Source organism: Gobio gobio (genome assembly GCF_949357685.1).
Source record: "Gobio gobio genome assembly, chromosome: 9".
In the NCBI taxonomy this organism is placed as follows: Eukaryota; Metazoa; Chordata; class Actinopteri; order Cypriniformes; family Gobionidae; genus Gobio; species Gobio gobio.
The window spans coordinates 45,069,600-45,081,736 of NC_137115.1; the positions used below are offsets into that span (position 1 = coordinate 45,069,600).

At 38.4% G+C, this 12,137-nt stretch overlaps 1 protein-coding gene across 1 annotated transcript in view; it reads right to left on the reverse strand.

Annotated features, from left to right (window-relative positions):
* mbtps1 (membrane-bound transcription factor peptidase, site 1) overlaps positions 1-12,029 on the reverse strand; it is a 29,478-nt gene extending 17,449 nt beyond the window's left edge. Inside the window, exons 1-3 of the mRNA XM_079825065.1 lie at positions 11,863-12,029; positions 6,359-6,873; positions 956-1,213 (exon numbers count right to left, since the gene is read on the reverse strand). Of these exons, the coding sequence (XP_079681191.1) occupies positions 956-1,213; positions 6,359-6,578 (478 nt within the window). The 5' untranslated portion in view covers positions 6,579-6,873; positions 11,863-12,029. The remainder of the gene's footprint in view (positions 1-955; positions 1,214-6,358; positions 6,874-11,862) is intronic.
* Positions 12,030-12,137: the final 108 nt, after the last annotated feature.

Below are 12,137 nucleotides of genomic sequence, written 5' to 3' on the forward strand. Positions count from 1 at the left end.
ACACCCAATCCGGTTTCTTTTTTCATCCATAACGTTTGCAGCAGCAATAAACGTTCACTGTCTATTACCTTGTCGTTTATGGCTATAGCCTTTTTTGCTGTCTCTGGAAAACTTTTCAATTTTCAAATGCCTGCTGAATGGGGACATTGATGCTCCTTGTTTTAGGCTTAGCTCTATAGCTGCTGCTTCATATTCCTTTAATAATACAGCTTCGCCGCGATGACGCCCTTTCAAGTGAGATATAAGATTTGTTGTGTCAAAACGTAACGCCTTTTTTCCTCCTCAGAATCCTTGCTGAATATGCTTTGCAAATAGCAATGGCATTGTCCTCCGTGTCAGCTTCCAGAGGGAAAACTTCCAGCCCGGCGAAGACATGTTCACAGATGATGACGTAATGAGCGCGACACAGTCACTTGTTCTCTAGGATCTAGTTATCGGATTTCTTTTATTTATCGGAGCAATAAAAATTACGTCATTTTCACCCATATCGCCCGATAATTTATCTGTCCGATAAATATTGTGCATCCCTAGTTAGTATACAGGCGCGGTGCTAGTAAACCATAATCACTCTGAAGAAGTTTGTCAACACTGAGAGCAGATTTGCATGGAGGTGTGATTTCTTTTTCTAGTAGTGGTGGTAAACTCAGTGTGCAAAGACAGAACATTCTTTCACCTCAAACACTTCTGAAAGCCATTTCCTCCACCCCATGCAGTAAATAAACACTTTCTATTCGGTTCACCCCCTGCTGATGACTTTCCTCCCTGCAGACACCCCAGAGAGCTGGGAAAAAACAAATTGCATGTAACCTCTGTGATAGTGCACAGCATTCCAAGGTTCAAGTGTACAGTAAAATACCGTGTACCAGGTACTGCATTGTAGTAAAGGTATGATAGCTGTCAATTTGTTATGCCCATGTTTTGAATGTCAGTGTTATGAGGGTACAGTACTACTTACAGTCAATCATTTTTAGGCTGCGGAGGACCATGCGCTGGGGCGTTACTCGTTTGATGTAGGGGTGGTCCTGCAGGGTGAGCAGGTTGTTGCGGGCATCCTGGCGGATCTCCACCACCTCAAAGTCACTGGGGTAATCGCTAGCAGGATTCTCTCTCCGTACGATGCGCCAGTTCACCGCATCCACATCTCGCAGGGCGCTGCTGATGAAATCACTGCGTGCTTTGGCTGTGAAGTATCCGTTAAATGCAACAATGTACTCTAGAAGAGACAGGGAGAATAGATAAGACATTGGCGCATTCACTTGGCGTATTGTTTTTGCCTCCATTTGTGCAACTCGTCATTGAAATGGATCCATCTTTGCATCAACAACAACAGCGCCTTTAACAGAAATATTGGCTGCTGAGTGAAACTTTAGGCCAGGGCGGGTATAGAGGAACACCCATATTCTTTCTTTGCTTGACAAACCTGAACAGAGACATTATCAGAATGCTTTATAGTGTGGCCATCCTCCAGAGTGCTTTACAAGACTTAGGCCAAAGCCCACAGTACAAGGGAATGCAATACAAGAATGCAGACAGACTACATTAAGGGTTTAATGATTTTGAGGACAGCAGAGAAAAACAAATAAGATACCAGCATGAAATGAAAATTCATCTATTTTCTGAATTCATGAAATACATGGTAATTCTTAAAGGTGCACTGTGTAAATTTTAGCGGCATCTCGCGGTGAGGTTGCGAATTGCAGCCGCCCACCACTCACCCCTCCTTTTCGCAGCACAAAGAGAAGCTACGGTGGCCGACACAGGACAAAGATGTCGTCGTCAGAGACAGCATAGAGTGGCAAGCGCTCTGTAGAGTAGTTTGTCCATTTAGAGCTACTGTAGAAACATGGCAGCGCAAAACGATGACTTCACTGTAAGGGGACCAGCGGATAGAAATGGCTCATTCTAAGGTAATAAAAACAACGGTTCATTGTAAGGTCTATATACACAACTGAAAACATAGTTATGTATATTATATTGCATTTCTGTCATTCTGAACATTTTAATATGCCTTTAAAATGGGGTTTCTGCATAACACTATGCATATCAGTATACTTAATAGGGCTGTATTTTCGACGTTTTTCTATTTGGATAAAAAAAAAAAATCTGTATTTATTTTATTAATTCTTTTATTTCACATCCTGCCCAATGATGTCCTAAAAACAATGTTGATATGCAAGGCTATAAACAAATACAGTGAATGTAATGTAGGCATGTATTAATAATTTTGTTTTTTAATTCACTGAACTAAAAATGAAAATAAAAACAAAAACATATTAGCCTATATCTGATTACCCCATTATAATGGTCACTTTCATAAAAAAATATACATACTTGTAGGTTTAAAATTCTACATATGGCACATTTATTGTCCAACAACAAATATTTTAGAAATATGTATATTTTAGTCAGAATTATTGCGTTCGTTTGCCGCGCATGCACGCGGAGGCGCTCGCAGAAGTCTGAATTTTAGCGGAGATTCACAGGCAGAAGGCTCGTCGTCTCCTGACAGCAAAATGGACATATTTGCATGACTATCTAACCTTTACAGATGGAGAATATCCCTGTGAAATGTAAGTTAATGCACTGAGGAAAGCACCGCATTTCAGACACATTAAACACCACAGGTATTTATCTGTCTGTCAGTACAAGTATCTCTCAGAGTGTCTGACAGGGCAAGCTGCTTTAAACTATACATGTTGACAATATCTTACCAGTTATTTTAAAGCCCTTAATATATGTGTCATGTTTAGGACAAATTGTATCATGCACTTTCCCTGCATCAGCTCACTCAGTGTACTCCTCTATTTTTCAGATGCGTTCATATCAAACTACTGTATATCGATACTTCCGAAGACGATACCTTCGCACATCCCTTAGGACCGACTGACCCGTGTTCAACTGCTTTTCACATGGAACCCTTCTCCACTTCTGCCTTCAAAGCTCTCGTTTGAATATTTGCTACTACCCCACGCCGCGAGTCATGTACACCCTCACGCGATGACGTCATCAAATTGCAATCGGTTCATGAGATCGGCCAAGTTAGTGAGTACCGATCGAGTCATAAAATATGATTATCGGCCGATACCGATCTCCGTCCGATCGATGGGAGCATCCTTACTACACACTGCACCTTTAAATCAAAACACCATAAATCAATCTTCTAGTGAAAATGACAGACTTCTCTCCAGTGATGTATGCCAGACTTCTCCAATCATTTAATCTGCTTAAACCCCGCCCCTTTCTTACAACGCCGGCAAGCTCGCATTCAGCTGATCTGCCTCCATCCAGTCAACAACTGTATAAAACCCACCTGCAAGTCCCCGCCCCACATTTTTTTCCTTTTCACTTAACTGTTTCACTCAAATGTATGTCAAAATACAACAGAAAATATCAGTTGCTACTTGCATTTGATTATGACTTTAACCATAATAATGCATTGCATAGCTAGGGTATCAAAACAAATAGCTATCAACTTCTAAAACAATGAAGAAAACTATGCAAGTACAACCCAGAGTGAAATTATTACTGCTGAGAGCATGAAACAATCAAAATTCAGTTTTGTATAATGACCCACTTAATGTCCAGCGTAAAATGTGCATCCTGAAGCAAAAACCAGAATGAAGATAGAAATGAATGCAATCAGATCAGAGAGAGTGTGCTTTATTAAAAACTGAACTAATGCAGGGCTCCCGACAAAAAAATTTATTAAGGAGCCATTGGCTCCTATAGGGTAAAAAACCAGGCGCCAAATAATTTTTTAACGAGCCACATTACAATGAACATACATTTTTTAAATCACTTACTTTTAATCATCCTGTTGTGCGTACATCTCCCCTCTTTTTACAGTTTCAGCATTTTCATCTTGTCAATGTTGGAACTGAAGTTCACTTGGGAACTGATTGTCTTTTCCAACTTATGAACTATATACAGTGTTTCCCACAGATTAGAAACCAATTTGTGGTGGCGGGGGCGGGGTTGGGGGGGGTGGAATTTGGGGATTGGTGATTGGCACAAATATCGATTTCGATCTTGATTCAGTATCAATTCATATAGCCTACTTACATATAAGGAAAGTTTGCCTTTTTAGCATTATTTTAAACTTTTCTTGAGCTAAATTATATTTGCTCGTATTCCTTAATATTAACTTGTGTGTGCTTGTATAAGTATCATTAAAAAATATTAGGATGTAAGTTATTAAAGTTTTAAAATTTCACATTTAAAGAAATCTAGTGTTTCATCATGACTAAATATGTATTCAAATGCAAAACCTAAAAATAAGTAAGCAGTTATGATCTGCAATACTTTTTTGAGCAACTAGACACATGTATATTTATTAAAGATCCATACAGACACCTATAGTGGGTAAACCATGGCATTTCAAATTAAATGTATTATTTTTACAGCCACAAAATGACACTAATTTGCCTCTTTGCATTGGAATTCTCTATTTTAACCTTAATTGCTACACTAATTGTAATATAAATAAGAAAAATATTAGAATAAAAATATTTTAATTCATTAAATGGTCATTAATGGACCATAATTATTGCACAAATAGTAGGCCTATTTAGTACCAAAATATCTCCTCAAACTATTCAATAAATATTATAAAACTAAAATATAGAACATTTATTTAATTTAAAAATAGTTAAGGTGTATGGTCACATTTGACCACCAATGAGTATTGAAAACCTGAGGGCTAAATACAAGAATAACATTAACATTAATGGGAACAATGTTGCATCTCCATCACTCTCCATAATAAAATGATACTGTAAATGGTTGACGTAAGCCACTGAGTGTAGTTTGGCCGCCGCCTCTTCTTTTTTGCAGAAAGGGTTTTTCTTCATAAGCAAAATCTGAGAGGTGAATTTAGTGAACGGCAGCTCTTCACATGCTATCATATAGGCTGCGTTAAACTTCATTTTTAGCTCCGTCCATTCTTTTTCGTCACGCAGTTCGCATGCACGAGAAACTGCACGTGCTAATGGTGTAGTCTGTGGAGCACTCTTCGCGATAACGAGATCACAAGCATTTTTATGCTAGTTACTATTGGCGTGTTTTCTCACAGTCTCTTTTTTGAAATGGTTGGTTCCTGTAATGAAGTCCGTTTCCCCCGCTATTTCTTTACCCACTCTTGAACAAAAGTCACAAAACATTTTCTGTGACTCGCGATCATACCTTAGCCATGAAAATTCTTGAATCCAAGAAGTTTTGAAATGACTTTCTACATCAACACGGAGCGCATTGACTGACATGGAAAGATCCTCTGTGTCTCTGTCCTCTCTCACGGGTGTGCTGGCACAGCTGCTGGAGCCTGCTTTTTTAGAAGCAGGTGTGTCATCACCGTTGTTTGAAAAAGTCCGATATTTTTCGTTTTGACATGGTTTTTATAGCGCGGAAAGATGGGTCTCGCTTTACCCGTTCACAATCACATTTGGCGCTCTATCACAGTGAAACTTTCACGTGTAGCGTCTCATTTTACTATGTCAACACAACAAATGATGTGATAGGGTACTCTTCACAGAACACGCACATAACATGCAAATTTGATAATCATGATATGTAAATTTGTACGGTCGCCAGTGGCGATCTCTGCAAAAATATCACTCGCAAATTAATATTTTTAGTCGCAAATGCGACCGTTTTAGGCGCAGTCTGGAGCCCTGTAATGTGAAAATTAATGCTGAACTATTGCCACATAAAATCTCTTTGCCAATCCCACAATTCATAGCTTTGGGTGAGGGAAGTGGGAATGAATCAAACATTAGAGGATGGCACAAAGAGCGCATTCATAGAGCAGTAATCAGGCCACTATAAATAACGTGTTACGTTCTGGTCTTGTATACCCACATCCACACCACACCCAATGTAGTGAAATGTCTGCCCTTTGAAAACAACGCAGGATTCAGATTAAGTCTTAGGAATGTATTGCCAACACTCTGGGCCAGATGCCAGCAAACACAGAGCGGAGGGCACGATCCAGCCAATGAATGGACAGAGTCCTGACAGAGAGCTGCGGCACAGTGGAGTACATTACACTAGCACTGTTTCGACCTGAAGCATTCACGTTTTGTCCAGCCCTAAATTACAACGGGAAGTGCAACAGCTGCTTTAAACGCTCAATAAAGTCCACAAACTGGTTGATAACTGATTTCCTGTGCAATAAGAGGTCATTATCAACACTAAAAACTAAATTACGGCACTAAATGATATACTAAAACACGATGACTGAACATGATGTAGCCTATTCTTCAGCATTCTCCTCACAGTCAATTATACCTTTAAACAAACCCTAGATAAATTTAATCCTACTTGTTTTGTTAAAGACACAATAAAGCAAAATGACATCACTTACCATGCTTAACCACTTTGGTAGAAAAGTCCAGTTTCAACATGACCTGTGAGCAGTTTTGGCTCAAGAATGCATCAGCATTTAGAGGAGGATGAAAGGGATTTGAGAATGGTCCACTGTTTCCCTCTGTGCCCACCAGAGGCAATCGACCCCCTAAGGCGGCCACAAGCAAGCACAGCCGTAAGATCATGGTCCCTGTGGTCCGTTCCTGGTTCTTACACATCTAAAGATACATGTGTCCTCAAAGGTAACAAATGTGTATGGGTATTTGCAGTTTATGAAATATTTTAGGTCCAGAATGCAGAAAAGCCTGAATAACACACGGCTTGAGTATTCATTTCTTTCTGCGTTTTCTCTCCATTGTGTGTTTGTGGTCCAGTGGAGGTGATCAGTGTGGCAGGCTGAGGAGGAGGAGAGGGGCCATCTTCATGAAAGTGTAGAACAAACTACAGTAGATCAGGAGAGGTGTTCATCTGGTGATGGGCTTCCTCATAATGGCCAAAGGGTTTCTATTCTTCCTGTAGACAGAGAGGAGACAACACAATAGTTAAGTTTAAGCTAGTTGCTGTAAAACACAAATATCAAAGGTCAACGTTCAGTCAATAATTATTAATCTAAATGAGATTACATAGAAAACAGTTATTTGAAACTGTTATAATAATTTACAATATTAATGTTTTACTTTATTTCTGCTCAAATAAAGTAGCTTTGGTGAGCATAAGAGACTTTTTTTGGAACAGTAGTGTAAAGACACAAAAATGACAAAGACCATTCGTTTTAAAACCAAGTGTGGTCCTTAAGTCTGTTTTAAAGACCACTCTGCACTGACAAACGGCAACATACATTCATCGAATTTTGCCGGATTGGTGTTACCCCTGTCTGTTGCCGCTCATGCAGCTCGAGTGCTGTGGTCATTAAAGACATCTAGAATGATGCTTGTAATTTACCACAAAGTGTTAGCCTCAGGATAATGTGAGTCCCCCACCCACAGGCAACCTTCCAGAGGCTTCAGGGCCAGGCTGTGAATGCCAAGAAGTGGGCTTAACTCAGATGGGCTGAGCTGTTATGCAACTCAATATGCACACCATATGGCTCTTTACGACAACCCAGACCATCCCTGCTTGTCACAGACACACAAAGACGACTGTAAAGGCATAAGTACTGACTTGTCAACATGACAAAAAAATTCACTACTTTAGTTAACACGAACTAAGAATTTACAATACAACATTTATTACTCTTAGTTCATATTCCTTTCAACATTCATTAATGCATTACTAAAATCCAAAGTTGTATTTGTTAACATTAGTTAATGCACTGTGAACTAACATGAACAAACAATAAAAGACTGTATTTTTATTAACTAACATGACCAAAGATGAATAAATACTGTAACAAATGTACTGCTCATTGTTAGTTCATAAAAGTTAATAAATTAATTAATGTTAACAAATGACACCTTATTGTAAAGTGTTACAGATAATCCTGATTTATTGCAAACATCTGGGAAAAATGTTGTTGGCACTGTTGAGCTTATTAAAGTTGGCATGAAATGAAAATTCATGCAGTTTTTTTTTTTTTTAAATGAATGTTATAAACAATTAATTCCTCCATGTTTAAATTATTATTTCTTTATTTTTGACCTCGTAATGTTTAAATTAGTGCTGGGCAAATTAACTTTTTTCAGTTTAACGCATTCAAAATATTTAACGCAATTAACGCACACACAACAACAAGAGTCTTGAATTAGTTAAATAACGTCTAATGAACTTGTCAGAAAATGAGATGCGCGGGATAGCGCGTCAGATCCGTGTCATGTTCGGCAGCGACCGATCTTAAAGTGACAGCAGCACTGATGATGTCTGTCATTAATGTTCATCAAAGAACAACGGGAACAATTTTTTTTAGCTTTAATGATGATTAATCTATATTTCATTTATCATTTATGCAGTTAAGAAAGGTGTTGATAACTTTATTCAATTTCTGTGTAGACTATGTCTAACGGAAGGCCATGGGTAAATAACATTTATAATGGGTTTATGTAAAGATTGTTTTAAGTTCAAATAAATCAAAAGTTGTTATTTTTTAAAACCTAATAAATGTTGAAATTGGCAGCTTTCAGTTACTATAATTGAATGCCATGAATGTTTCATAGAGACATTAGTATATTCAGTGATACTGGCCTTCATTCATAAAAAGATGCCATTACAACACATATTTAAAATATGCTGTCTTTAAATAGTTTCTTCATTAATTTGGAGAGTAACTGAAATTATTACAATATCAAAATATTAATAATTTCAAAAGTTTTTTAATTGCGATTAATCATGATTAATTACAGAAAAAAACTTGATTAATTAGTAAAAAATTATCGATTCACAGCTAGGGCTGGGCCCACAAAATCTATTTTTCGATGAATAGTTTTTTTAAAATGTGGTTCATTTAAATTCGATTCTCAAAGGTCACAAATCGATTTTTCCCCCCATATTTATTTCCGCAAACATTGAACATAAGATTAACGTAAATCGAATTACTAGTCGTCTCCGCTAAATGTCACCCTCTTATTGGCCTTGCGCGATGTTACATAGGAGCGAGAGGTGCGCGGCCTGTGATTCATTCATTCACTGGTTCAATGGCATTGACGTTTGTAATGCTGAGGTTATATGCTACAAATCTGCAGAACCATTTGATGATGAGACATCACCCAGACGTTGCAAAAACAGCCGGGCACACAACCACTAAAAATAGAGAACATGCATGCGAATGCTTGCCTTGCATTATGATCATTAAACTTGAGCGTTCACTTAAGCACGTACGTTAGCCATTATAGACATATTCAAATCAACTGAGTCAATAGACAGCGCAGGACCAATAATTCAAACCTAATAACTTATATTATAAACTGATTTCCTCAAATAAAAGTTAGTCCATATAAGTCAGCTAAGATTTTACGGTATTGTTCATTACCACGGCAACTAACTTGTGTCCGGTATGAACGCGCTTCTCGTGTATGAAAAGTAACAAGCGGTGATGGCGCGCGCGCAGAGGGAGCCTCGGACGCCGGGGGCTGCGTCTCAACCCCCGGCAGAGAGATGATCGAGCGGCAAGCCCCGCAAAGAAAGCACCCATTCCCGGTTACGGCCTCAATCCTCTAAAGGCCTCGTCAGGCACTACGATCGACCCAAATTACAGACGGTTTCGCCGGCGCGTTTCCGAGATATAGCCGGTTAAAGTTTCAACTGGTCTCGTTTGATCCGTCCCCCCCGAGCACTTTGCCAGGCTGTCGCGGTTTCCAGACGATCCTGCCTGGCGGTATCGCATATGCTTGTCACAAAGATAAAATCGAATGGCAATTGCATCTAAGGAAGGCATGCAAATAACAGAGATAGTGACGAAATATAATGCACCATCCGGGGCACGAATCAAAGCTCCCTGGAGGAAAAAAACTCCATAAAAACGGACAGAGTCTGAATGACGGCCTGCAAAATCGCGAGAAAAGCTTGTCCTTTACTGAAAATTGCAGAAAATCATCCAATATCCTTTTTATGTTTTAGAATAAATATATCAAAATATCCATAAAAACTAAATTGTATAAAATATTTCTCACATACATTTTTTTTTAATAAAGTTGCATCAAAATTGTATTGTATTTAACATAATTGTATGCATTTGAAATTTAGAGATGGGTTCTGTTTTAAATGTACCTAAAATAAAGAGAGTTTAATATACAATTGTGTGGCTCATAATTTCTTTTTAATTACCACTTGTAAACTTGTTCACTGTTCTTTTTTTATAAATATAGTATTTGTATTAAATCTATATTCATTGAGTTGAATCGAGAATCGAATCGAAAATCGAATCGTTACCCAGCCCTATTCACAGCACTAGTTTAAATCAAAATGTCAATCTGATCAGTGAAAATGACTTTTCTCTGGTGACGTATGCACCTCTTAGGTCTTTCCACCTCTGGAAAGCTTTTCTAATATTAACGCAGGTCCTAAAGCTCTTGCCTGATCATAACCCCAGCTTTTCTCTTTTGTAATGTCTCTCTCAGCCATCTCTCTTTCTACAGTCTTTCTTCAAATCTCCCTCTTGCACCATCATGAGTGGACACGCCCCCTACTGTTGACTTGCTACATGTTTGTTGTAGTGCTCCATTCCACTGTCAACAGCGGTTTTAAAAAATTGCTTACTGCACCTTTAAAACCTGCCCCAACAAGCTTGCATTCATCTGCCTCCACTTTTGAGTGCAACATAGATCTTAAAATCCAATCAACAATTGATGCGTAGAACCAGGTTCTGGCCTTACATTTCACAGACATTAACCGTGGCATTAAATTGCAGAAAACTAACGCTGCTGCATGAGCATTTCTAATACAACTGACCAAATTAAATCAAACTCTCAATATTGTTTTCTTTTTCCTAGGGTGACCATATTTTGATTACCGAAAACCAGGACACTCGGCCCGGCAATGAGATACTCAAATGATACTCGAAGTTTACTCAAAGATTCCATATTAGTTTCAATACATTTAAAGTATGCCCGCTCTGTATGGATAGAAAATTGTTATATTAGGGACAGGGCAGGACATGTCCTGGGAAAACAGGATGTTTGGTCACCCTACTTTTCCTCTCTTGGAAAGTCTTAGATTTTATTGTGGAGCAAATAAGAATTGGGAACTCAAATATATTTGTGGCAGTTTCTGTTTACCACTGTAAAAGTTAACCCAACTTTCGCTACTGAGAACCCCAGCAAATGTGAAAGGATCCATAGAGAAGGAATCACAACTTTAAAGGTGGCTAGTGCAAACAAGCAAAACGGATGTGAATGTGACATTCACAGAATCAAAGTTTACTTTGATGTTGTTTGTAGAAAAGAACAATCAAGGATGTTAGTGTAACATGTTACAGTAATCTAATCTTAAGTCAATCTGCAGAAAAGGACATTGGCCCGTAGAGCCATTGTTTTATTTGCCAAAAGCATGAGCCATTTAACAAATTGCAAAACAAATATCAACCAAATAGAAACTGCTAAGAAAAAAAATTCACCCAGAGTTTTGAACAAAGCCTTAGCATTGACATCATCCTGTATTGGATGCCATGTTTAAATTGGAAGTAACGTTAAATAATGAACATAAGGAGTCGGACTGGTTCGGTTCTGTACTGACCATAACACTGCCTGATGAATAGATCTGAAATCATTTAATCTCTTATGCTTTCAACAATACTCTGCACACTAGCTCATGACAATAACACTAGCATGTCTTGCTAGCTATAACATCAATTTAAGTTGCGTGAAACAGTTTGACAGAACGGCCCGTTATTCACTATACTCTCATGTAAAAAGAGCTTCAAATATCATGTTTTTATCACTAAATAAGACAAACATGTGGCCTCGCCACCATCCTGCTACAAGCTAACAGCTAGCTTAGCAAAGCATGAGCTTAAGAGTTCCCACACATGACCAACAAGCCCATATTATACTTGTATGTTATATGTATACTTACTATCTGCGGAATGTGCAACGATGATGCAGGAAATTATTAATTTCCGGCATATGTCGTCTGAAATATTTCGTATTTTGTCTTTAGTACATATTAGAACTGTAAGCTAATGGCGCAAGCTGTTAGACTGTAACGTGAGATACCGATATTAAACACAACAACCAGTAGCCAATTATCGATCGCTGCGTCATGTCTCGACTCGGGAGGGATACGCGTTCAGCCAATAGAAAACATTCATACCTTTTCGCTTCCATGTGATTGGTTATTACGATCCCTAT